This window comes from Corvus cornix, chromosome 18 (assembly GCF_000738735.6).
Source record: "Corvus cornix cornix isolate S_Up_H32 chromosome 18, ASM73873v5, whole genome shotgun sequence".
In the NCBI taxonomy this organism is placed as follows: Eukaryota; Metazoa; Chordata; class Aves; order Passeriformes; family Corvidae; genus Corvus; species Corvus cornix.
Genome location: NC_046347.1, coordinates 11,927,335 through 11,953,716, shown reverse-complemented (window position 1 = coordinate 11,953,716; position 26,382 = coordinate 11,927,335). Strand labels below are relative to the sequence as shown.

The 26,382-nt window shown below is 59.0% G+C and overlaps 3 protein-coding genes across 13 annotated transcripts in view; 2 read left to right on the top strand and 1 right to left on the bottom strand.

The window, feature by feature from the left end:
- The window catches only part of RBFOX3 (RNA binding fox-1 homolog 3), a 140,283-nt gene extending 121,497 nt beyond the window's left edge, over positions 1–18,786 (bottom strand). For 6 of the 11 annotated variants that reach the window (XM_039562137.1, XM_039562129.1, XM_039562140.1 and 3 more), the window contains exon 1: positions 17,519–17,785. The gene's annotated coding sequence lies outside the window, so the exon portion shown is untranslated. Of the gene's footprint in view, positions 1–17,518; positions 17,794–18,699 lie in introns of those variants that run through there. The other 5 variants (XM_039562130.1, XM_039562135.1, XM_039562138.1 and 2 more) reach the window with 5 other exon arrangements.
- ENPP7 (ectonucleotide pyrophosphatase/phosphodiesterase 7) lies at positions 6,463–10,438 on the top strand. The gene is made up of 4 exons (XM_019279708.3): positions 6,463–6,709; positions 7,966–8,111; positions 8,903–9,523; positions 10,054–10,438. Exons 1-4 carry the CDS (start codon positions 6,463–6,465, stop codon positions 10,366–10,368), a joined length of 1,329 nt encoding a protein of 442 aa, XP_019135253.3. The 3' UTR covers positions 10,369–10,438.
- LOC104698237 (chromobox protein homolog 2) lies at positions 18,478–26,382 on the top strand. The gene is made up of 5 exons (XM_039562128.1): positions 18,478–18,589; positions 18,685–18,728; positions 19,260–19,325; positions 20,874–20,943; positions 21,200–26,382. The coding sequence occupies exons 1-5, from the start codon at positions 18,518–18,520 to the stop codon at positions 22,547–22,549; spliced, it is 1,602 nt and encodes a 533-aa protein (XP_039418062.1). The 5' UTR covers positions 18,478–18,517; the 3' UTR covers positions 22,550–26,382.

The following is a 26,382-nucleotide window of genomic DNA, read 5'->3' as shown; positions in this document are numbered from 1 at the left end:
TGGCAAGAGAGAAACCCGCTGGGGTTGCTGGCAATTTCCCAGGCTCCAGCCCCAATGAGTGTTTATCAATAATTTCAGGATCTGGCTGTCGCAGGCGCTGACGGGAGCGCGGGCAGGCGAGTGTCAGCACAGCCACGGGCGGGAGCGCCGGGAAGGGAAATCAATTAACGGCTCCGCAGGAGCAGGGATTGCCGGCATTACAGGGAAAAGGCTGTTTGCCTGGCTGGAACAGGCAGCGCTTAAACGGTGCTCGGTGACACAGAGGCAGGTCCCAAGCCGGGGTGACCTGACTCCAGGGCCAGCGCAGCCCCAGGCAGAGGCAGGGATGCTCACAGCCGGCTCCCGTGGGAGAGGGAATGACGGAGCATCAGCGCTGTGTGTGCTGAGCTGCCCCAGCCTGGCCCTTGCTGCAGCTCAGAGCTCCCAGGCTCCATCCCTGCTTCCCAGCTCCTGCCTCCCAGGAGCCTCACCACCCTCACAGGGAAGTTTTGTCCAACACCTGACCCAAATCTGCTCTCTTTCAGCTCAAAACCACTCCCCCTCGTCAGAAGGAAACAGAAGCAAAAGCCCAAGCACACCACAAGCCTTTGCCCAGAACAGCAGAGACCCGCTGAGCCTCTGCAGACGGGATGGCTCCAGGGGGCTCCTGAAGTTCCATATCCCGTTCTTTAGGATCTGCCCACCCTGCTGCCCGCAATAGGACGTGTCTCTCAGGACCCCGTGTCCCAGGCTGGCCTCCCTGGAACCAGCCACTTCCCTGCTGGAGAGAATTTCGTTTCAAGCATTTGTCCCAGCATCCTAGTAGGGATCAGACTGGGAGTGCTCATTCCTGCACTCTGCCAAGCTTCAGCTGTCCCGTCTGAAAGGAACATTTTAAAATTACTATTAATAGTATGCATCATGTCAGACCTTCTCCTGTATTTCTGCTCTCTCCTGGAGCACCTTCCCTGCCTGTCCCACGCCCAGCAGTGAGGTGATTCCACAGGCAGGGCCTGCGCTGCTGGGCACTCCTGACCACAGTCCTGGTGTGGCCATAATGGATTTGTGACACTGTTACATTTATGGGTAGTTCAGGAGAAAGAAAAAGGCTACTGGGTGTTCGTATGTTCTTGCTGTATTATTTAAGAGAAGCCATTTGAGAGCACAGGAGAAGCAGTGTCTGCTCCCAAAAGGAGGGAAAATAATGGAGGGGAATATTTGCAAAAAGCTCAGTTAAGTAAATATTTTATGCCCAATAATGTTATGGCTTTTGAATGATGCATGCAAGAGAGTTGAAAGGAGGTGAGGCACGGAGCAAGGAGCATGTGGTGAGCATGGAGGTGTCGGTGAGGGGAAAACACAGTGCCCTGGGCAGTGCCTCTCACCCTGGCAGGGCTGTGCCACTCAAAGGAACCGCAGCTGCTTTGCATGGGAGAAAATCAGCCCTGCATGGGAGCAGGGACCAGGGAGCAAAGAACGGGAAGAGAGCAGGCAGAGGCACTGCCCTGGCCCAAGAGGAAGAGGCAGGCAGGGAGAGCAGCAGAAAGGACAGCCATGGTGGTGGCTGGTGGGAGGAGAGCAGGGCCAGCATGGAGGAGGATTTCTCTGGGCAGAGGAATTCTCCTCCTGGCAGGCACAGGGTAAGCACTGGGCACAAGGGAAGCACAGAGAGGAGTAAAATACCATTAAGTGTAATAAGAAATGTACTTAATCAATGAGCTCTGCAGCTGAGGATCAATGGGAGGCAGACACAGCCATTAGCTAAGAAAGCTGAGGAAGAGCTGCGGGCCCAGATGGAGCGGTCGATGCCGGGATTAACCAAGCTGCAGAGGAAAGGTCCCAGGTGGAGAGCAGAGCCAGGCTGCAGCCACAAGGCTGACCCTGCTCTGCTCCACAGGCCTCAGACCCCACCAAGGAGCAAAAAGAGGAGCCCAGGCCATGGGCTGCTGAGGAGGCTCAGGCTGAGCCCTGGGAATCGCCGTGAGTATTCAGTAGCAGTGACCAGGCAATGGGACCACTGCTGGCAGTGAAGGGAAGGGACCAGACCCCCTCACCATCATCCAGGGACATCGCTTGGCTGCAGACAGCAACAGAGTTTTCCTCCCTGCTCGCATCCTTTTGTCCCTCTCCTCACCCTGAGTGCTGGCCAGATCACTCCCCAAGGACCCCCGCAAGGGACGAGGTCACTCTAAGCGGTGAAGAGGTCACTCTCCCGAGAAGGGGCTGCACCAGCCCAGCTAAGCAGAGCTGCTGCTGAATCAGGGCTTGCCCAGCCCCAGCCTTGAGCGATGCCCCAGTGTCCCCCCAGCCCAGCAAGCCTGGAGCCACCCGGGTGGTGCCAGGACACGGCTGAGTCCCCACACGCGGCTTCCTCGAGAGAAAGAGAGTCTTGATTTTCAACCCCCGAGCAAATTGAGCGCTGGGGAAGGCAGACAGCAAGTGGGCAGAACCTTTGGGCTTCTGACAACGCTGCCTGTGACTCAGCCTCAGAGATGAGACCCTCCCCGGGCTCCATCAGACCCCCGCCGCTCCTCCAGCCAGCCCGACCCCAGTGCTGAACACCAGCTCCGCGCTCCAAGGCTGTGGCCCTCAGTCCTGACCGCTGCTGCTCCCTTCCCACATTCACCCAAACTTGATGGCCAGAGCCCGATCACCCCGAGCCAGCAGGGAGGAGCAGCCTGAAGAGAGTCCTCGGGGACGCAGAGCAGGCACGGAGGCAGAGCTGACTCAGAGCGCTGCAGCCCGGGGCAGTGCTCGAGGCAGAGCTTCAGTGCACGCCTGGGAAGGGAAGGAAAGCAGCTGTCCCTCGAGATCGCTCCCGGGGTGGGCCCTCTTCTCCCAGCGGGGTGAAATCCCACCCCTGATCCCGGGAAGTGCTCTCGGCCCTCCTGTTGCCCTGGACACGGACTCCATCCCCTGTCCATCCCCGGTCCATCCCCTGTCCATCCCCGGTCCATCCCCCGGTCCATCCCCGGTCCATCCCCTGTCCATCCCCCCATCCATCCCCGGTCCACCCCCTGTCCAGCCCCGGTCCATCCCCTGTCCATCCCCGGTCCATCCCCTGTCCATCCCTCTGTCCATCCCTCTGTCCATCCCCTGTCCATCCCCTGTCCATCCCTCTGTCCATCCCCTGTCCATCCCCTGTCCATCCCCTGTCCATCCCCGGTCCATCCCCGGTCCATCCCCTGTCCATCCCCCGTCCATCCCCCGTCCATCCCCGGTCCATCCCCGGTCCATCCCCTGTCCATCCCCGGTCCATCCCCTGTCCATCCCCCGTCCATCCCCGGTCCATCCCCGGTCCATCCCCCGTCCATCCCCCGTCCATCCCCGGTCCATCCCCCCTCCATCGCCGGTCCATCCCCCCTCCATCGCCGGTCCATCCCCGGTCCATCCCCGCCCCGCCGCTCCCGGGACCCCCCGGCCCCGCCCGCCCCCGCCGCGGCCGCGGAGCGCCCTCTGCCGGCCCGGCCTGGCCGCGCTTGGGGGGTCGGGGGTCCCTCTTGGGGTCCCTCCCGGGGTCCCTCCCGGGGTCCTTCCGAGCCCCCCGCGCCCGGCGGCCCCGCGGCTCCGGCCCGTAGCGGGTTCCGCGCAGGGTGCCACGGCCCCGCGAGTGCTGCCCGACCCTTCACTGCAGGGGCTGAGGGAAAGGGGCCATTTCGGGGGTCTCTGCAGTCACCCCCACGCTGGAGACCGAGTCCAGCTCCGCGGCCAGACCCGCCAGGACACCCCACAGCTCCCACATCGGCTCCCGCAGGCACCAAGGCAGCAGCTTCTCAGGGGTAAGAATCAAACTCCGGCCTGCTGGTACCAGCATCCAGGTCCTGCCCGAAGAGCCCCCCAGAGCACTCAAAGCTTCTTTTCCCGCCTCCTTCCTCTTTTCCAGCCTTTCCAAGCTGCTTGGCTGGAGCACCTTCCTCCCTCCATCTGCTTCAGGGCTCGGGCCAAGTCCAGGGCTGCTCCTGGTTCCACCCAACACCCTGCCAGTGCTGCCCTGCTCCTTGGTGCATGTCCATCACGCCACTCACCTGCCCAGGTGCATCCCATCCCGCACAGCTCCACACACCGACCCCCACAGCTACAGCATTCCTGGTTCTGCTCACGGGGCAGCATTAGGCTTTAACCACACGGTCCTGGCAGTGTGGTTTTAGTAACACTGATGAGCTTATCCAGTCCTTGGTGCTCAGTGGCCACTCGCCCCAGCACTGCCCGTGCCATCTGCACGCCGTAGGGAGCCACAGGGTTGCCCATGGGGTGCTCAGCACGTCAGTTTTTCCAAAGGCAGGAAACAGGCTGGGCCACCAAGCAGGACAGTTCCACTGGCAAGAGATTTCCCTGGGCTCATGTTCTCTGTTTTCAGCCCCTTCATCAGTCTTCACAGAGCTAATTGGTGGACAAGTGCAGGATGGACAGCGTCAGCCCCAGCACGCCTTTGCAGGGACAGGGCTGACAGCTCGTGGTGCCCTCGCAGCTCACTGCCTGTTCTCAGGAGTGTTTCCAAGGATGCAGGATTGGTGCTGCCAGCATGGAGCCGGTGCTGCAGAGGATGCTGAGCAGAGACATGGTGGGCCCAGAGCAGCCACAGCCCCTTGGGCACATCCGTGCACAGAACCAGTGCCTGGGGTGTTGTTAGTGCAAAATCAGCCCTTTTAGCTGGAGCTCGCAGCGTCCCCAGGCAGTCTGGCCAAAGGTGATGTTCTTTATCTGTGCCTCGTGCTCCTCAGATACCAATATCAAAATGTGCCTTGAAACACTCCTGACATCAAATATTCCTCAGAGATTAGCGTGGTGCTTCCTTCTCACTCGTCTCTTCCCTCCCAGTGGAGCAGATGAACATGATACGTTATCAGGACCTTCCCCTCACTGTTAGCAGCGGCACAGGGACTTGGTGACCCACCCCAGAACAACACGCTGAATATTCAGGACTTTCCATGAGCTTGGCAAGCGATAACATCTTTATCATGAGCCCTTTAAACCCTCGGTGTTGCCAGGAGCCTCTGTCCTCGCTGAAGGACAGTATCAGACCCAGGGCAGCAAATGCTGATAAAAAATAGTTCCTTGAGTAAACATCAGCATCAGGCTGGGAGAGGAGGGTACTGGGCTGGCAGAGAGGCCCACTGAGCTGAGGGACTGGAGTGCTGGGGTGCCGTTAGTCCAGCACCCACTCCACGCCCTCTGTTAGCCCGAGAGTTGGCTCAGGGCTTGGATCTCAGGGCTAGGGGCTCAGGGCAGGATCCATCCCGGCATTTCCACTATCTGCAAACACCTAAGGCTGTGCTCCCAGCTGGTGTCAGCCGTGAGGCCCCTGTTGGGATCACCTGGACCTCTCGCAGTGCCCTTGCAGGATTATCCCATGTCACACCGGGGAAACACCCACACTGGAAGAGACACCAATGCACCCTGACGAATCAGTCCAGATGGGAATACTCGAGATGCTCAGGACTACAGAGAGGCTGTCATTCCATCCAGGAAGAATAAACCCATGTGCCTGAGACTCGTCTACCCAGCTCGGCCTTGGGGAGAAACACCAAGGAATGACCCCAGACAGGGCTGGGAAATCCAGGTGGAAATGGCTCTGCTGGGTGAGGAGAGGGTGGCAGGCAATTAGGAAGCAAAGAACCAAGGAATAAATCTGCAACCTGAGCAGAGGCAGATTAGCAAAGACATAAAGGTTGTGAGTTCAGAGCCCAGGGAACTAAGGCAGCCTCTGTTACATAGCTCTACAAAAGCCTTAAACTCAGTTTTGCTGAGAAATGAGTCGTCAGCAATGACTAAACCCCAGACAAACCATAAACCAGCAGATACTGATACAATGGGATGCTGATACAGCAAAGCTCAGCAGTGCACGAGCAGATGAGAATCACCTGTGGTGAGCAGCAGAGCCCAGGCAGTGAGAGCTGAGCTGATGGGACACAGCGGGTTCAGAGCTGGACTCACCCTCAGGAACAGCTCTGGGGGTTGGTGCATGGTCAGGATCCAAGGAGGAGCCTCCTTCTCCAGTGAGCAGCTCAACAAAGCCACACTGGAAAACCCTGGGTAAATCCAAGCTCATCCCTGAGCCTCTGAGCCCCCATCACAAGGCAGACAAGCAGTCCTGGGGCGTGAGTTGCCTTCTAAGGCTGAACTGTTGACCACAGAGCAGGGCACTGAGAGCCAGGAGTGGGGAAAGGACACCACAAGAGGGATGGGGGGCTGTGGAGGCAGTTCCCAGCCTCCTGCCACAGCAGCAATCCTCCCTGTTCACACACACCAAAACAGCACCACCACCGCTGAGGGAAGAGGCAGATTTGGCATTTGACCCAGAAGGAACTTTAAGAGAATCTACTGCAGAGAGACAAACAAGAGACACTTTTTCTGATACCAAACTCTGGCTGAAGTCACACACCTGATCAGCAACTGCAAGATTAGATAAGGACCGAACTTAGTCCCATCCTGCATGTATTTATGTGAGCTCTCCAGACACCTGGGCTATTCCAGTTCAAGGGCATGAAGATGCTCCTGTCACTGGGGCTCCTCTTTGCTGCCCTCTCCTTAGGAAGATGCATCCCCCTGCAGCAGGAGCCCAACCGCAGCAAACTCCTCCTGGTGTCCTTTGACGGCTTTCGGTGGAACTACGACCAGGACGTGGACACCCCCAACCTCGACACGATGGCTGCAGACGGGGTGAAGGCCAAGTACATGACTCCTGCCTTCATCACCCTCACCAGCCCGTGCCACTTCACGCTGCTGACCGGTGAGTGCCCCGGCCACGGGCCGCTGGAGCTGCACGGGGGCTGGGGAAGGGCAAAGTCAAGGCTTATGGGTCAGTGAAAGACACGAGGTCAGGAGACATCCAGACCCAGCAGCACACGGAGCTTTAGAGTAGAGACAAGGAAGAGCTGCAGAAATGGTAGATTTAAACTAGACACAAGGAAATTCTTCCCTGTAGGGTGGTGAGGCACAGATTTCCTAGAGAAGCTGTGGCTGCCCCATCCCTGGAAATGTCCAAGGCCAGGCTGGATGGGGCTTGGAGTCAGCCTGGTATGGTGGAAGGTGTCCCATGGTAGAGAGGTGGAATGGGACGGTTTTTAAGGTCCCTCCCAGCTCAAACCATTCTGGGATTCCATGAACAGAACCTGTATTTATCAAAGGTAAATAGCAACCTGATAGCCTCCTTTGATAAGATAAATTATTTTTTAAACAAGGGAGATGTTCTAAATTTAATCCGTCTGGACTTCAGTAGTGCATTTGATACAGTGCTACATGGGAAATCATTAGTTAAGATGGAGAAGATAAAGATTAGAACAAAATCTGTAATGCGGGGAAGTGAGAGGCTACGGGAAGAAGACAGAGTGGAAGCTGAGAGAAGACTGTCAAGCTGGAGGAAGGGCACCAGGGGAATTCCTGAAGAATCGATTTTGGAGCTAATCTTATTTAAGATTTTAATTAATAACCTTGGCATAAAAGAGTGGAGCATGCTAATGAAATCTGCTGATGGGCAAAAGCAGGGAGGCAGCGTCAATACGAGGGAGGATGGGGATATCACACAGAAGGGACTGCTCACTCTTCAGGACCAGAATAACAAAAATAGCACAAAATGTAAGAGTCAAAATGCATCTCTCCCTTCTAACGGAAACTTCTGCTCACTGACCTCGCAGATTGCGAGCGACAGCGAAAGCTGAACACCTCGTGATGAGATAAACACGAGATAACGGGAACCCGCCCGGGTTTATGGGCCCCTGCAGGGACCGGCCTGCAACTGCCGGTGGCACCAGTGCCTGGCTGGGTCCAGGCGAGACCCAGCAGACACCAACTAACCCACAGCAGCGTTCCCCCAGCATCTCCCTCCCCGCCCCGGGCCCCCACCTGGTGGAGGGCAAGGGTAGGAAGGGGCAAAGAGGAAAGGGAGGCCAAAGGTCCCCTCTGCCCAAAGGCAGCCCATCAGCCAGTGTGGGAGCGAGACCCTCCCAGCACAGCCTGGCTCACCCCCTCCTCTCACCTCTCCCACAGGACGATACCTGGAGAACCATGGGGTGATCCATAACATGTGGTTCGACACCAAAACAGGTGTGAAACTGCCCTACTACACCACACAAGGCATAAGCAGCTGGTGGGACAACGGCAGCCTCCCCATCTGGATCACTGCCCAGAGACAGGCAAGTGCAGCACCTCCTCGCACGCACAGACCCTGCACAGACGCATCCAAGCTGCCATCCTCCAGGAAAAGCTACAGGCAAGCCACGATCCCTAGTGGCCATGAGTTCCCAGCCTCCCTATGAACGTCAGGCTAATTAGACCAGCAAAAAACTGAAGTCCCCAGACACTGGCAGGAATAATTATGATCGTTCTACTAAAAATAGCAAAAAATAATAGATGCATTTCAGCTTTATTAAGACATTAATAAAGCAGGTTATCCTGTTCCTGTTTAAAGAAGCCTCAGCCAGTTCCTCAGGGAACATCCTAAGCCTGGGAGTTCCATACACCCCGAGGCACATCCAGGGCAGTTGGGTGGCAGCGTTAGGGGCCAGCTCCCTCTTCCCCGGGAACTGCAGCAAGTCCAGCAGGCTCTGAATCTGGCTTTGAAGCAGGACATGAAACCCAGCCCAAGACCTTTGCCCACATTTACCCACCAAATTGGCTCCTCTGACTTCAATAAAACATGCCTTAATGTCTTGATGGTCAAAAGCCAGAGGGTCCATGCGAGGTGCAAATGAGGCACTGGTTCCAAAGTTTCAACTGGTGTTAAAACACAGTGAAGAACCAGGTGCAAGGGCAGTGCTTTCAACTAATCACTTTTAATTGGCAATGAGCAAGAAAACCTTATTAGAGGCAGAGGTAGACATTTGGGACTGAATGAACTGATAGTGTTAGGAGGTGGCTGCACTGACAGATGGAAGGACGCAGCCGGGAGAGTTCGGGTGAGTTTATGGAATGCCTCCACTCACAGGGTTTGAAGACAGGCTCTATCCACTTCCCTGGAACAAAAGCAAAGTACCAAGGGGAAGAAGTGCACAGGAAGTTGGTGGAACCTGCCTTGTTCAACTACAGCAACGAAACGAACTGGAGGCAGAGCATCGACACCGTCATGGAATGGTTCACAGTGGAGAACCTCGACTTCATCACGCTCTACTTCGGGGAGCCAGACTCCTCAGGACACAAGTTTGGCCCTGAATCCACACAGAGGAAGGACATGATCAAGCAGGTGGACAGAACCGTCGGTTACTTGAGGCAGCGCATCCGGGAAAGCGGCCTGGAATCAAACCTCAACCTCATCATCACATCTGACCACGGCATGGAGACCGTCATAAAAGAAGACGAGATTCACATCGGGAACATGACCAACTTCACATTTAAAGACCTCGACTTCGAACTCTTAGATTATGGACCAAATGGACTCCTGGTGCCCAAAGAAGGGAAATTAGAGCATGTGTACTCAGTCCTGAAAAATGCCCATCCAAAACTGCACGTTTACAAGAAAGAAGAGTTTCCAAAGAGATTTCACTATGCCAACCATTCCCGGATCACCCCACTTCTGCTGTACAGCGATCCAGGCTACGTGATCCACGGGGTAAGATGTATGCACAGGCATATCCTACTGTCCTTTGGGATGTGCCTCTCACTCCTCTCCCTCTCACAGCACCCCAGCACCCACCCAGCTTTAGGCCTTTGTGCCAGCTGGTCTCCCTACACACAAACAGAAATTCCAGCTCTTTGTGTAAAGCCCTCCTCTGTTGTTGAGAAGTCCAGAAACCCTGGAGTAGGACTTGCATGAATACAGATATCCACTGCAGGACCCTCTCCTAGCCTGACTTAAGGGAAGGCCCAGCATCAAGGCCAGCAGGCAGCTTGCCATTGGAAGCACCTCAGGACAAAAAAATGTGGAGGGAACTTGCAGGATGCAGTTGCTTGAGAGTAGTGCCTGGGGGCACCGCCAGCTTCTGCAGAGTTTAACACTAACAGATCAACTTCCAAAACTGAAAGGAACCAACCAGACCATCAAACCCTGCAGCTGCAGAATGTGGTGCATGAGGTGGGAGAGGTGGGGGCATGTGGGGGGCAGAGGGGTTGGGATGCTCACATCCTCACTCTCCCCCACAGAGGTACAAGGTCCAGTTCAATAAAGGGGAACACGGTTTCGACAATGAGGCCATGAACATGAAAACCATCTTCCGTGCCGTGGGACCAGCCTTCAAGAAGGAGCTGGTGGTGGAGCCCTTTGAAAGTGTCAATGTCTACGCCCTCCTCTGCGAGCTGCTGGGCATCACCCCCGAACCCCACGACGGCTCTCTGGAGGTTACCAAGCCCATGCTGCGTGAATCGGACGACACTGGGAACAATGGTGAGCAGCGGGAGAGATGGTGGGCAGCGGGAATGGTGGTGGGCAGCGGGAGTGGTGGTGGGCATCAGCGGTGACAGTGGGCGCTAGGAACAGCAACAGACACCAGAACTGGCAATGGGCACCGGGAGCACACCGGGATGGGCACCGGGATGGACACCGGGAACGGCACCGGAAACGCACCGGGAGCGGCACCGGGAGCGCACCGGGAGCGGCACCGGGAGCAGCACCGAGAGCGCACCGGGAGCGGCACCGGGAGCGGCACCGGGAGCGCACCGAGAGCGCACCGGGAGCGCACCGGGAGCGGCACCGGGAGCGCACCGGGAGGGGCACCGGGAGGGGCACCGGGAGCGCCACCGGGAGCGCACCGGGAGCGGCACCGGGAGCGCACCGAGAGCGCACCGGGAGCGGCACCGGGAGCGCGCCGGGAGCGGCACCGGGAGCGGCACCAGGAGCGCACCGGGAGCGCACCGGGAGCGCGCCGGGAGCGGCACCGGGAGCGCACCGGGAGCGCACCGGGAGCGGCACCGGGAGCGCGCCGGGAGCGCGCCGGGAGCGGCACCAGGAGCGCACCGGGAGCGGCACCGGGAGCGCGCCGGGAGCGGCACCGGGAGCGCACCGAGAGCGCACCGGGAGCGGCACCGGGAGCGGCACCGGGAGCGCACCGGGAGCGCACCGGGAGCGGCACCGGGAGCGGCACCGGGAGCGGCACCGGGAGCGCACCGGGAGCGGCACCGGGAGCGGCACCGGGAGCGCGCCGGGAGCGCGCCGGGAGCGGCACCGGGAGCGCGCCGCTCCGCTCCGCCGGGATTCCCGCGGGAACAGCGCCACCTGGCGGCGGCTCCGGGGCACCGGCCCGTGCCCCCCCACCCCCTCCGCCGCTCGGGCCCCCGCGCTCGGTGACCGGGCAGAGGTCACCGTGTCCCCGGGGGCGGAACTGCTCCCCGGCCGGGTGGGGGGAGCAGAACGGGTGGCAGGAGGTGGCAGTGACGCGTCCCACGGCCCAGCGGCGGGAGCTGCCCCGGGGCAGGGCTGGCACTCACCCTCCTCTCGGCACGGCAGGTTCGGATTCTCCTCTCCATCCCGCCATGAAGCTGCCGCTGATGCTGGGACTCGCTCTCGTTCTGGGATGCTGGGGAGGAGTTTTCTAACCCCCACCAGGTAACTGACCCCAAGGACCCCCGGAAGGACTCTTACCCAGGCAAACACGTGCCCCGTTTGGGAGTGGTCTCCCCGGGTTTCGTCTGTCCGTGGAGCCCCCTGAGGCCACTCCCTGCGGGGCACAGCAGGGGCTTCACACCTCAGGCAGGGCTCTGTGTTCTTCCTGCCCCGGGTCAGCATTGACAGCACCCAGGGCATGGGCTGGGCTGAAGAGAAGGGGTGGGCACCCTCTTGGACCCTGCCACTGCCCCCGTCCTGTCCCCTTTGTCCTCTGTGTGCAGCCAGGTCTGGACCGTGGCATGAGCAACCACGAAGGGTGAATCCTTCACTGTTCGTGGCTCTGCACGTGCCTGTGTGTGGCTGCACGACCAGAGTTTGTCACTTGCTTTCACAGTGCAAATTTGTCCAGAGAACCACCAGAACAAGTAACTCCCAGTCTGATTCCCTGGCACTTCCAGCACGGCGCGCCTCCAGCCGATACCTACAGGCTGCAGAGACCTGAAACGAGCACCAGCAGCGCTGTGCTCTCCTGTCCTGGCAGCCCCCAAGCTCCAGGCAACTCTACCAGAACACGTGGCAAGATGGGAAAGGACATGGCTCACAAAGACAACCAGTCCCAGGCTCAGGGAATTGGACAGAATTCCCAAAACCTCTCTAAATTACTGACCCGCGCTCCTCCGGCATGACTGAGTCCCCGGGGGAGACGCCTCTCCCAGGCTTTGGGGTGAGGCCAGGATGCAGCGCTGTGGAAGGCGGCACTGAGGCACAGCCTGACCCTGACACGGTCACCCCACGTTTGCATCACCGCAGCTGCGGGAGGCAGAACAGCTCCAAGGTGGCTTTGGAGCAGAGGCAGCTGATACATGCTGAGTATCTAAACTAATTAAAACGGTGTTCAGAGTGTGCTGGGAGCCTCCCCTGAAAGCCCCACTCACGCTCAGCCTGGACCTGCGGAGGAGACAGGGAGGCCCCATTCGTCTCTGCTGGCCACAGAGCAGGGCTGGCCATGGCACCCCCAGCCCGGAAGCCTCGGCAGCATCCCAAAGTCAATCAGCACTTCCAACTCCTGCCCCAAGAGCCCCGGGTGCCCTCAGCACCAGCCTGTGCTTTTGGCTGTGGACAGAACTGGGAAATGCCACCTATGCACCCCTGAGCAGCAAATCTGCAGCCAGGATGGGCCTGGCTGCGCTGCTCCATGGCAGAACTGCTGAGACCCGCCCCAACTGCAGCCGAGTCAGCTCCTGGGAGCTCTGGGAGGGGAGTTGGTGTATTTTGGAGAGACAGGGAATGTGGCAGTGCCAGGGCCAGGACCCCCCAGCTTACAGCAAACTCCCAGCCCTGCAATTCCTGAGCCGGGGCTGGCAGAGCCTGGGCCGATTGTGCCAGGCTCCCGGGACCTCTCCACAGCAGAGCTGAGGCAAAAGCCCCTGTACAAATCCAAATCTCCCTCTGCAGGAAGCAGCGCAGGGTCCCTCAGCCAGGCTGGGGCTTAGGGGACAGGGAGCAAGACACCCCCCATCCAGCAGCCCCCATTCCGGCCCCTCCAGGGGGGCATTCCAGCACCCCCAGACCCCTCCCAGATGCTGTGGTGCCTTTCCCCAACCCTGTGCCTCATCTCAGGGGCTCGATAAACATCTGTTGCCATAGAGACTCGCTCACTGCATCGGCTTCACCCAAGGAGATGAAACAAGAGCCGCACCCTCAGAAAAACAGGAAGAAAATGTTTGGCTTGAAACTGTGCTGGGGTGGGGGTCAGGGCGGCAGCAGGAGCAGGGAGGCTCTGAAAGGGGAGCATGGCCAGCGCTGTGCACGCCATTGAAATTGGTATTAATGGTAGGAGTGCACAGAAACCCTCCCAGTTATCCTGCTGCTGACCTTGGGAGTTCCCATGCAGGTCAGCACAGCCATGCACATTCTACGGGCAGAGGCAGCCAGCTCTGTTGGGAAGTTGCTATCCTGGAGATCCTGGCAGAGCCTGCAGAGCTCAGAACCCACTGGAACCAGGCTCTGAGTGTCCTCATGCCCAGGGTGCCCAGCAGGTACAGAGCAGGATCACAAACCCATGGAATGGTTTAGGTTGGAAGGGACCTTAAAGCCCATTCTCATTCCACCCCCTGCCATGGGCAGGGACACCTTCCACTTATCCCAGGTTGCTCCAAACCCTGTCCAGCCTGGCCTTGGACGCTTCAGGGATGGGGCAACCACAGCTTCCCTGGGCACCTGGGCCAGGGCCTCCCCACCCTCACAGACGAGAATTTCCTCCTAACATTTAACCTGAATCTCTCCTCTCTGAAGTTTAAAACCACTTCCCTGTCCTATCACTCTCTGCCCATTTAAAACATCACTCTCCCTCTTTTTTATAAGCCTCTAAGTGCTGAGAAGCTGCGGTGCTCAGAGGGCTGGTCCCAGTCTGGTTCCCAGACTCACACAGGGAACATGGAGTTTGTAGTGACCAACCTCCTGACACAAATCCTCATCTGAGAGCTGATTTTTCCTCAACTGGGAACAGGAATCGAGTTCCTGACTCAACCAGCAGCATTTGGGTGAGACAGAGCTCTGCCAGAAAAATCCATGGTGAGGAAGGGACCATCCTGGAGAAAGGTTGAACCCTGACATATCCCTGCAGGAAGGTTTCCATTGCCCTTCAGTCACAGGGTTTGCCATGAGACGCACCGAGGTGCGGCTGTTTTCACTCGGGGCAGCCGAATGCAACGCGCTGGACACGGTGTTGATCCAGCTGCACTTCCAGCACGGATCATCCTCCGAGCCCGGTGCTTCTGGGCACGGGCGAGCTGGGGGATCCCCCTCGCTGGCCCAAGACCCGCTCCTGCTGCTCCGTCCCGCCGCCCCCCGCCCCGGCGGTGTCCCCAGCGGCGCTGTGCCGGTGCAGTACCGGCAGCCGGCGGCCGAGGGCTCCCGAGCAGCGCCCCGAGCTCCCGGCGCGGGCGGGGGAAGCAGCTCACGGTAAAACCCCGGCCCGGAGCATCTCCCCAAACCCGCGGCCACCAGCCCCTCGCCCAGCGCCGGCCGCTGCCCCGGGGCCATCAGTGCCCCGGTGGCTCCCGCGGGGAGGGATCTGCTCCTCGGTCCTGAGGGAACCACCCCCGGCTGCCGCCGGGCCCGGGGCACTCCCCAGCACCCACTGCGGCTCTGGCTGCACCACAACGCGCAGGGATGCTCCAAGGGATGCTCCAAGGGATGCACGTCACACACCGAAATCTCACGATCCCCTCGTGCCCCTGACAACGTGCCCCGGGCTGATGGATGCTTCGATGTCCCAGGCCAGACAGATGAGACGGATCCTTCCCGCAGTGGGTGCGAGTTTTAACCCCACAGACACACAGAACCTAAAGCGGCTCCTGCTCCCTGCTCCCCAGCCCAGGAGCCATCTCTAGCCCGGCCTCTTCCAAGGAAAACCCAAAACTGTCAAATTTTGCATGTCCTTTGAGCCTTTCCCAGCCCTTCCCGTTGCTCCTCATACCTTGTGCATTGGCAGTCTGGGACATTTTCACCAAACATTTCCCAATGACAAAGGCCAAAGCCCAGCCCGGCCTTGCCCGGACACAGTCGCTGCCTGATCCCCGCATCTCCTCCCACCCTCCCATCCCCACGTAATTCATTCCCCACTGCCCCCCTCCCCAGGCTGGGGGTCACACAGCAGGGAGAGCCCCGCTGTGTATTGCATCCCAATTTGCCATGCATTTCCACACCATTTGCTTCCTTTTCTTTTTCCTGCACTGGGAAGCTGCTCGCTGCCCAGGGGTCCCAACCACTCCGGGATGGGAACATAACAACAAACATACAAGGACACGTATTTATTTATGGCACATGGTGTGTGGGGACACTGCTGCCTCACAAAATGCCTGGTCTGGGGATGGCACGTGCCCCTATGGCTCCCGCACACGGCCACAGGACCCAGACCCGATGTGGTCCCCGGCCACCCCATCCTGGAAGCTGCACAGCTCCATAGCCGGCTGCAGTACCCAAATGATATGCAGATCTCTGTGCTGCTGACACAGATTGGCTCTGATTGGCTGATGCCTTGGGAAAAACAGCCACCATTTGCCCACAACAAACATGGCCACCATGGCCCAGCTGTTCCCTGGGCTGGCCCCAGCCTCACCCTCTGAAGTCAGGGACATCACACCCCTCCTCAGGCACCCCCGTCACCTCTGGCATGGGGGTCCCACGGAGCTGGAGGGAATGCACCTGCTCTGGGGGGGGTTCAGCACCAAAACAGAGGCCAGGGGCCCTGTGGGAACACCCACGGCCTTGATCCCAACCCTGGACCTTGACCCCCACCCTGGACCTACCGGGCCAGGGCTCCACAAGCCCCCAGAAAGCAGCCACATCCCTCACTCGGCCTGACAGGATGGGCAGAAAGCACAGAGCCCACAGCAGCCCAGGGGTGCCCAGAACTAGCTCCCAGTAAACCCCTGGGTATAGAATACAGATTTCCAGTCCAGGGAGCAGCACAGCCCCTTCCCCCTCAACAGGCAAAGGGGACTCAGTTCCCTGTCCCTTCCTCCGACACCAAACCCCCACTTCAGCCTGACAGCCCCTGCTACAGATATAACACAGGACGCACGGCATTCCTGGGATGCCTGGCGTACTTGGGAAAAGCTACAAAATCATGTTCCATCAGATTAGTTCAGGGGTCTGACTCTCATTTTTCAGATGACAACAGTTTTCGTGGTGATCGGTGAATTTATTGGCCCCGCTGTCACTTTGCTCAGCAGGAACACGGGGCCAAGCTGTTCACTGCATATTCCTGAGTTTCTCCAGAAAGGTGAAGTCCCTGTCGGGGATGGGAAACACTGAATTTATCAAAAAGGCACTCGCAGGTGGAGCCACAGCTTTGGAAGCAGTGGGGGGCATCTCGTCCTGCCCCAGTCAGCAGCCCCAGCTGGTGCAGCCCCTGCGGCGGCTCCGGCCAGCAATGCCCAGGGAAGCTCCATGGCTGGGATGGTCTCCTCTGGCTGACCAAGTGGAAACAGGACATCCCAGAAGCCCTGGGGATACCCCACTCTGCCAGAGGTAAAAAGCATGGAGCCCACGGCAGCCCAGGGACTGCCCAGGACCAGTTTTTAGTAAACCCCTGGGAGGAAAAAGGAGATTTCCAGCCCAGAGAGCAGCACAGTCCTTTTCACCCTCAGCAGGAACAGGACACGTGGCATGGGGGCTGAGCAGCATTAGAGATCATTCAGAGACCCCACAAGGGACCAGGGACAATGCTGATGGCACAGCCCCACAAACGCTGTGGTCCCTAAAGAGGCACGAATGTCATAGGCTGCTCCCACTTCTGACCCCCAGTCCCTCGCCAGCTCAGCAGGCAGCGGATGGAGCCTCTCCACTCACACGGCCTTCCCTTCCCGGCCCCGGCAAGGGAGAGAACAGCGACCCTAGCCCTGCATCCTCGTGGGGAGCACAGGAACAGCAGCACTGAGGGGCAGCGGGGAGAGGAGCTCACCCAGCATCACCCGAATCAGGGCTCATTCCCGGCAGGGGTCATCTCTCAGAGCCGCATCCCTGCAGCCAGGAGGGCCCCACCGGCTCCTCATGCCCTGGGCTGCACCCACGCCACGGTGATGCCGGGCTGTCTGTGCACGGCTCAGGCACACAGGAATGGGAGGTCACACCGGGCTTTTTCTAAAATCGAAGAGGTGTCGCACACAAAGAGCCGAGCTGGCAGAAGGTAAATGAACTCAAACAAAAAGTGCGGCGCTGTGTTACAATTCTGTGTCACCTTCGGCTAAAAAAATGCTCCTACAGCTCTTCTCGTCAGCGAACGGCCGCGGTAATTGTCAAAGAAAACAATGAAAGGTGACAGCGCCCGGCCCAGGACAACCCACTGGCATCGACCCAGCACCCCAGGCACGTCCACATCCCGCAGAGCCCGAGTCAGTCCGGTTTCTCATTCCCTCATACAGAGGGTCCCCGTGGTGACATTCCCCCGCAGCGGGGACAGCGCAACGCACCCGCTGCAGCTCCAAATGCTTTTCTAAACCCAGCATCACGAAACCCGGCATCGCTAAACCCGGCATCGCTAAACCCGGCATCGCTTACCGGAGACGGCAGTGCCCGGGGTGCGGGCGAGGCCCCACGCAGGACACCCCATGGCCCGTCCGGCTCCTGCTCAGTCCCTGCGCGCCGCGGGCACCCAGGCGCCGGGGCGACGGCAATTCATATCCCTGCGGCTCCCGCACGGTTAACGGCAGGCTCCGGGCCCGCGGAGGAGAACTCCCTGAGGTGCTGACTCATCTTCTTCCATGCCTGTAAAGCACCATATTTCATCCTTCCACGCCCACAGCGCACAACCGCCGTGCAGCAGCTCCTCACGCAGCCCTGCACGCCTCGGTGCGTGCGGTGCCGGCGCGGTCGGTGCCGCCGCACCCCCGGTAGTGCGGCTCGGGAGGGATCGTGGGCCGGGCGGTACCGAGCTGCGAGCCGGCACCGCGCGAGGGTCACAACCGGCCCACCCCCCTGGGAAATCTTTTATTCTATTATAATCAACTATTTTAGAACTAAAACGTGCCGGTACTGCTGCCGCCTGTTCCGGCCCGGCGGGGATCGGCGGGGACCAGCGCTGGCTGCCCCAGCCCCAGGGTGCTTTGTCCCCAGAAGGGACCCCGGACGCGAGAGTCGGAGCCCGGGTCCTCGCAGCAGGAATCCCTCGCGGGTCGGACCGGGGGGATCCCCCGCGGGGCCGGCCGGGGAACCCCCCTGCGCTGCCCGGGGAAACAAAGCCCCGGGCCGGGCCACCCCATTGTCCCCGCTCCGGCCGGGCAGCGGCCGCCCCCGCGCGGGAGGAAGAGGAGGGGTCGCACACAGACAATGCCTCCCCCCACCCCCCGCGCCGGATCGCCCCGCCCCCTGCTCCCCATTGGCCGGCGGGGAATTTGGGGACCCCCCCCCCCCCCCGCCCCTCCGCCCGTATTGTGCCGGGGGGCGCGCGTGGATCTGGGGGGGGTAGGGGGGGTGGGAGCGCGCGCGGCCGCCGTCGGGGGCGCGCCCGGGGGCTCCCCTTGTGTGTGAGTGCGCGGGGGTGTGCGCGCGGCCGGGGCCATGGAGGAGCTGAGCAGCGTGGGAGAGCAGGTCTTCGCCGCCGAGTGCATCCTCAGCAAGCGGCTCCGCAAGGTGGGACCCGCCGCCCCCGCACCCCCCGCCCTCCCCGCACCCCTCCGCACCCCCCGCCGCCGCTAACGCGCCTCTCTCCCCGTCTCTCTCCGCAGGGCAAGCTGGAGTACCTGGTCAAGTGGCGAGGCTGGTCCTCCAAGTGAGCGGGGCGGTGCGGGGCGCGGTGCGGTGCACGGCTGCGCGGATCGCGGAACCACGCGGTGCGGAGCGGGCTGCGGTGCGGGGCGCGGGTACCGCCCGCCCGCCCGCTTTTGTTTGGGTCGTGCCGCTCCTTTTGTTTACAAATAAGCGCGGCCGCGGCCGGGCCCTCCCCGCCACCGCGTGGGGCTCCGCTCCCCCCCGGGTCGGTCCAATCCCCCCTGGAGTCGCCGCAACCCCCCCGTCTGTGCCGGCCCCGCGCCCCTCGCCCGCTCTGCTGAAACCGGAGCTCCCCCGGGATGCGCGGGGCTCGCCTCGCCCCGCGGCGGCGTGGCCGCCCCCTTCCCGATCTCCCTCCCCCGGCCTCTCTCCCCTGCCCACCCCCCGGCTGTGCCGGCCCCCGGTACGGGCATGCCCCGGTCCGTGCCAGGCCCGGTTGTCCTTGGGTGAACCCCCCGGTGCCGCGGCGGTGCCGGAGCGGCGGGGGGGGCCCGGCCCCCCACTCTCACCCAGTCCATGTCCTCTGTTGCAGGCACAACAGCTGGGAGCCTGAGGAGAACATCCTGGACCCCCGGCTGCTCCTGGCTTTCCAAAAGAAGTGAGCAAACTCTAAATATTTCTAAGCAAACTGTAAAGTCAATTAACTTCTAATTGGCTGCACGTGTGGTGGAAGTTGTTGGAAACAACAGCCTGGAGCTGGCGGGGCCCTTTGTGGCCAGGCCCTTTTGTTTGTCCCTGGAGTCACGGTCCAGGTCTACCTGGAAAAGCTCTGCCCTGGCCAGACGAACACCGAGGGTTTATGGCCCAGTTGTGCTCTGTGTGCACGCGGGGAATGTGGCAGCGCCCGGCACAGACCTGGGGCTCGAGGTCCCCATCCAGCGCTCTGGGGCCTTGGCTGTGCTTGGGGGGTGAGCAACCCCTGGGGGGAGGTGGTGCCTGGGCTTGTGAGGCATTAAAGCAAACGTCTGGAGGGTGAAGCTCTGGGAGGGTGAGAGAAATAATATCTGGGAGAAAATCATAGAGAATGGTTTGGATTGGGAAGGATCTTAAAGCTCTTCCCAATCCACCCCATCATTTCCACTAGACCAGGTTGCTCCAAGTCCTGTCCAACCTGGCCTTGGACATTACTGTGGATAGGGCAGCTGCAGCTTCTCTGGGCACCCTGTGCCAGGGCCTCCCCACCCTCACAGGGAAGAATTTCTTCTTAATACCCCATCTAACCCTGCCCTCAGGAAGCTGGAAGCCATTCCCTGTGTCCTGTCATTCCAGGCCCTTGCTCAAAGTCCCTCTCCAGCTCTCTTGGAGCCTCTTTAAGTACTGGAAGGTGCTCTGAAGTCTCCTTAGAGCCTTCTCCAGGCTGAACAACCTGGATGGCAGAACAAAATGGTGTCTTTCCTCAGTCAGGCCCATGGTTCCTGCCCGGAGCCGGGCTGAGAACAGCAATCCTTCCACAGCCGTTGCATCCCAGGAATCACACGTGGAGCAGAGGAGTAGCCAGCTGGCTATGGCAGACATAGTGCTGCCAAGTATTTTGACTTCATAAAAATGAAAATCATTAAAGTTTATTATAGGATTCAATTATAACTGGTTTCTGGATCCATTTTTTCAAGAATAGGATCTGGTGTTGAGTGCAGACAGGATGGTGTTTAATCAGCTGGATGTGTTACATCTTAACACCATCCCATTTAAACAGAACTAGGAAGCAAGTACAGCGACCTGAACCATCCCTGTACCCCAGCCTCCAGCTGGGCCACCATGGCCAGACCAGGAGGTGCAGGAGAGGTGGAAGGAGTCCAGCAAAGGAGAGGACTCACTGAGCTTCCAGGGAATGCGTTTGCTTTTCCCACACTCAGCATGGAAGCTCAGCACTGCAGGGGCATAACCAAAGCAAGGCTTAGCAGGGCCAGGACAGATCCTTCCCTTCGCCTGATCCCCTTGTGCCAGAAAAATGGCAAAGCTCACCGGGAGTTGGAAAAGGCACAGATCTAGGATGAGTAACACCATGTGGTCCATCACTGGCTGTTGGAAGCTGCAGGGATGTTGCTGATGCAGACAGGGATGCTCTCCGGTCCCTACCCGGCTGCCTCAGTTCCCCCAGATTTTCTTCTTCCCTGTAAACCTTGTCCTTAATCCTTGTTTTCTCCAGGGAACACGAAAAAGAAGTGCAGAATCGGAAGAGGGGCAAGCGGCCGCGGGGCAGGCCCAGGAAACACGTGGTGAGTCCCAGCAGTGATCGGAACCCACAGCTGTGGCAGCACGGGAAGGGCTCTGGCCTTGGAGGGCACTGGGCGTGGGGGTGGCCTCAAGCACACAGCTCCTCACATCAGCTAAGGGATCCCTGAAGATCAGCTACACAGAGAAAGAACCTGTGTGTGTCTGAGGCCCCGGCCAGGCTGCCCTGAAGGGTTTGCAGTGCCCGTAACCATTCCTTGGTCATTGCTGTTAACTCTCCCTGTCTCTGTTGCTTTGCAGGAGCCAGAGATGCCTGCGAAAACTAAGTCAAGTAGCTCCTCTTCTTCCACATCCTCCTCTTCCTCCTCCTCCTCCGATGAAGAGGATGAAAGTGATCTGGAAGCAAAGAGAGGTCCTCGCAGCAGAGAGACGCACCCGGTGCCACAGAAGAAAGCTCAGATCCTGGTGGCCAAGCCCGACATGAAAGACACTTCCAGGAAGAAGCGTGGGCGGAAACCTCTTCCCCCAGAGCAGAAAGCAGCTCGAAGGACCGTGAACCTGACAAAGGTGCTGAAAACGTCCCGGAAGGAGGTGGGGGGCAGTGCCAAGCTGGTGGGGAAGCTGCAGCCCCAGCACAGCATGCAGGGCTCAGGTATGGCTGTGCTGAAGGATCCACCGGGCGCCTTGGCTGGGCTCAGTTCGGGGGGGTCATCAGTGGAAAACCTGCCCAACATGATGAAGAGCGGCTCGGCGAGCCCCAGCCAGGCCATCAGCTGGCAGAGCTCCATCGTGCACTACATGAACAGGATGTCCCAAAGCCACACTGCAGCCGAGAGCTCGGCGCTGGGCAGGCTGGCGCTGAAGGCACAGGCAGCCAGTAAGGGCAGCTTAGGGCTGGACTTGAAAATGAGGAGCCAGAAAGGCTCTGGGGATCTGGGGCTGAACGTACAGGCACCCAAAACTGCAAAGGCTCCTGGCAGCAGCGCCGGAGGGGACCAGAAATCGGCGTTTGCTGCGGGAGGCCAAACGCTGCCCAACGGCAGCAAGACGCCGTCAAGCTCATCTGGGGCCGGCATCCAGCCAGCCTCCAGCCAGGAGCTGAACCTCCAGGCTCTGAACCTGCAGAGTGTCAAAAACGGGCCGAGCGTGGCCAGCGGGAGCAGCCTCCCCCGGCACCTCTGCGGCTCCCTGGCCAAGGGCTCTGGTGGCAGCACGGCCACTGCGGGTGCCGGCGGTGCCAAGGGCGGCGCGGTGGGGGCCGGGCTGAACGCTGCCAGTGCTGGGACGCTTCCAGGGGGGGACGGCAGCAAGAGCAAGAAGCAGGCACACCGGGCAGGTGACAGGGACTTGGCCAAAGGTGGCTCAGCTGGTGCTCAAGAGGGACGTGCGGCCACAGAGAGCCGCAAACCAGCCGCCCTGTCTGAAGTGAGCACAGGCGAGGACACCAGCTCGGATTCGGACCGGGATTCAGCTTCCCTCCCAGCTGCGGGTCAGAACATGTCTGTCTCCATCCAGACCAGCCAGGACTGGAAACCCACCCGCAGCCTGATTGAGCACGTCTTTGTCACCGATGTTACCGCTAACCTGATCACAGTGACAGTCAAGGAGTCCCCCACCAGCGTCGGGTTTTTCAACCTGCGGCAATACTGAGCCCAGGAGCATGAGAGGAGGGAGAGGGTCCTTCAGCCTCACCCTCACCTTTGCCCAGCTCTTCCATCAGGTTTTTTTTTCTTCAAGGGATCGTGGAGACCTCATGAGACCTGCTGGAACTTGTGTCTGGAAACGCTGGACAAATACGCAGTGAAACCTGCTCCAAACTGCCAGCGGGTCCTGGCTCCTCTCCATCCTCTTCTGGAGCCGTGCCCCATGTGAGGGTGGTCGATGCCATTCTCTGTGAGCGGGGGCACTGGTGCTGCCGGGGGTGTCAGGCTGGCCAGTTTTGAGCCAGGCTTCACTGCACGTAGGTCTCTTTGCTTTGAAACAGCAGATGCCAAGGTCTGCAGCTTGCTGGCCTTGGGGAGGTGCAGAGCTGCCATGGGACAGTCTTACACCTGGGAGAGGACCAGGAGATTCTCTTCTGGGCTTCCTGTGGATCTGTCTGTGAGCCATGGGGAACTGCAAGTCAATCCAAATGAGGCAGCTGCTGCTCCCAGCCCTTGAGGCTGTGGGGGGGCAGGTGCATTCGGGGGTTTTTCAGGGTACGCTCAGCCCAGCCACCCCCCTGGGCGAGGTCATTTCCAATGATGGGAAACCCACAACGTTTCTATTGGGGTTTCCAGCTGATAGGGAAATATTGTTTACATTTTTTCTTAAGGAATTTATTTTTTTTTTCATGAGGGAGGGGAATAACCCCAGTCTAAGATAGGGTAGGTCCTGGATGCCACTAACAGAACAGGTGGCAGAGGTGCTTTTATTGGAGGGTGTCTCCTTCCTGCTGGAGGAAAGTCCTGCCTTGAGAGCCAGCAAGATCCACCAGCTTCTCTGCAGTGGCTTGACTTCAGAGGAACGTGAATTTCTGGGCAGCCCAGGGAGCCCACACGCCGCTCCTCTGCCTCATCCTGGCATTGCCAGCATCTCCACCTCCCGCTCAGCAGGTTCCAGGCACTCCTAGGGACTGAGCTGGGGTGTATTTTTTAAGCCTTGCAGAACGTGGAAAACCTGCCCAACATGATGAAGAGCGGCTCGGTGAGCCCCAGCCAGGCCATCAGCTGGCAGAGCTCCATCGTGCACTACATGAACAGGATGTCCCAAAGCCACGCTGCAACCGAGAGCTCGGCGCTGGGCAGAACGTGTGAACCCTTCCAGCAGCAGGTAGTTCGGTGCTGGGACTGCCGGGTGTCTGTGAGGTCAGTGCCGCAGTTTGGCTGAGCCCTCCTCACCACTGAACGGCCGAATCAGCCTTGGCTGCTCCCTGGGTTAGACTCAGGCTGATCATCCATGGTTTTCTCCAGAATGCTCAGAAGCTGGTCGAGGCCACCGCACAGGTGGTCTGGAGTGGTGGGAAAGGAAAGGAGAGGAGAGGGAGAAGGGCTAAGGCCAGTGGGTACCTCAGGCTGCTGTTCCCCAAGGAACCAGAGCACCTGAGCAGCTGTTCACCTTCCCCTGGCCGTCCCAGCAGCTGGGGTGCTCCTTTTGGCTTGTAATTGCACCCAATAATGGCTTTTTCACTGCAGCGTTTTCCCTACTGCAGATTTCTCCTACAAGCCAAAATTAGCAGCAGTTCAGGCAGAGTTTAGTAGCATTCGAGGTCATTTTAGTTCTGTTGATGCTGAGTCTTTTTCTCAGAGGTGATGAACAGCTGGCGGCTGCCCACTCCCCTGGGTGGTTCAGATGTCGCTCTGCTGGTGGGCCCCTCCAGCAGGCCACTGTGTAGGGGGCCACCAGGTGACTGACCTGGCACCAGGGTAGGCATTTCCCTTAGCCACAGGCAGGGCCACTCACAGTGTCTTCATACACAGGAGTGTGGATCCTGACCAAACTGGGGGTACACGTACTTCTGACCCCCCTGATGTGGCAGCCCCCCATGGTCACGGCTGCTGCCGCTGGCTGGCAGTGGGATCATTCTCAGGTGATGCCAAAATGTCCCAGTCTGTGCAGTTTACCTTCTACTGTAACTTTGCCAAACGAGCTCCAAGGAAGCACTGGCCTGTGTCAGCAGAAACCAGTGCCCCGGGCATGCTCTGTGCTGTGCTCTTGTGCTGGCGGTACGAGAGCTTTGGGAGAAGAATCAAGGAATCTGGGAGCATGGGGGTGATGCTCTCACCCACACACCAAATGTTTGCTACTTGGCCTTTCCAAACCCAAACTGATCAACGATGTGCCTTTTGGACCGTCCTTATCTCAGCCTAGTCTGTGACAGCGGTCCCTCCACAGGTTTGTGCCTATGCAAAGCAGGGTGGTCACAGGGTCTTGGGGGGCACGGTGACACCGATGGGAGAGGTGTCCTGGTCCCCGGTGGGACACGCAGCTGTCATGCAGAGCCCTGCTGAGCGATGCCCGCAGAGGGGAAGCTGGCCTGGCAGGGATGCTCTTGCCTGCAGCAATAGGATGTGTGGATTGGTTTCTCCAAGGGGGAGAAGAACATCTGAAGACACTCCAAGAAGGGGCCAGGCCCAGAGGGTGGCGGCAGGAGATGAGCTGTGACAGCAGGTGAAGGGCTGCTGCACACCGGCTCCGAGCCGGCTGCTCCCTCCTGAGCCACTGTCTAAGCTCCTGCAGGTTTCTCCATGCGGAGCCTGGCTCCTGCCTCCTGCTTGGGCAAAGGGGACATGTATCCCAACACTGGGCAGCTCCCTCCATCACCCACCCTTCCAGGCATGTCCCCTCCAGCAGCACAGGACTCTGCTGTCACCACTTGCTATTGTGCCTTTTGCTCACCAGCGGGTTCAATTCCAAAGGTCTAACGATGGTGAAAATGATAATCCAGGATTTTTTTCTGGCCATCTCACCTTGAATTTCTTCCCCAGCCCCTTTCTCACTTGGTGTTCCAGAATCTCGGCTCTCCCAGCAGCGCTGGGGGATTTGAGTGCACGGTTCCTGCTGGGGTTTGCCTCCCAAAGACACATCCTGTGAGTAATTGACTGGAATCTTTGGACAGGGGTTGGAAGACCCCTGGTTGGTGCAGACCCTGGCTGTGTGCCACTAGGATTCACGTTCTACCTTTTTTTATTCCTTTTTCTTTTGAGTTTGCTGCTATGGGTTGGCATATTCAGCCGGGTGTCAGACAGGCAATTAAAGGTTTGTCACTTGTCATTTTCTAAGGCGTTTCCGATGTGAAAAGTCCTGCGGTATTTGTATAGTGAATGGATATTTTCCCCAGGCGTAATCTGGTTAAGCATCCTTGTTGTTTTCCATTGGACTGGAAGAGGTGGCCGATTCAGCCATCTTCCTGAGAAACTGAGTCTATTTTTATATATATATTTTGTACCAAAAAAATCCAGGAGTACACGGAGGGATGGAGATAGTTTAGGGGTTTGGTTTGTGTTGAGTTTCTGAGCTGTGTGTGAAGGGCTCCAGAGCCAGGAGAAAGGTTTTACTGACAGAAATTTGAGATAGGTGAAAACAAACAATTGTTCTTGTAACTTGTGCCAGTCACTGCTCTGATTTGTACATTTTAACTAAAGAGAGAGCCAAATCGGTCCTGTATGACACTTATAATTGCTTTAAACTGCAGCTGTTTGTTTGCTGTTATTTTCTGAGAACAAAAGTCAGAGATGTTATTGCCCTGGGAAAGCATGAGTGTTATGGGAGAAGGACCAGCTCCCCACGCAGCGTCCCGGTCCTTCCCGGCCCCTCGCTCGCATTCCTTGCGCAGTTTTCCAGTGTTCCTGGACACTAACGCTAGTGTAGCCCCCCAGCTCTAGGCTGCTTTTAATTTATTTGCAGGAAAACACTAGGAAATGGTTGCGTCGGGTGGGGGTTTTTGTATGACTTTTCCACTGTTCTTTTTTAGCATATCAATAAATATTTTTTTAAACTTTTCA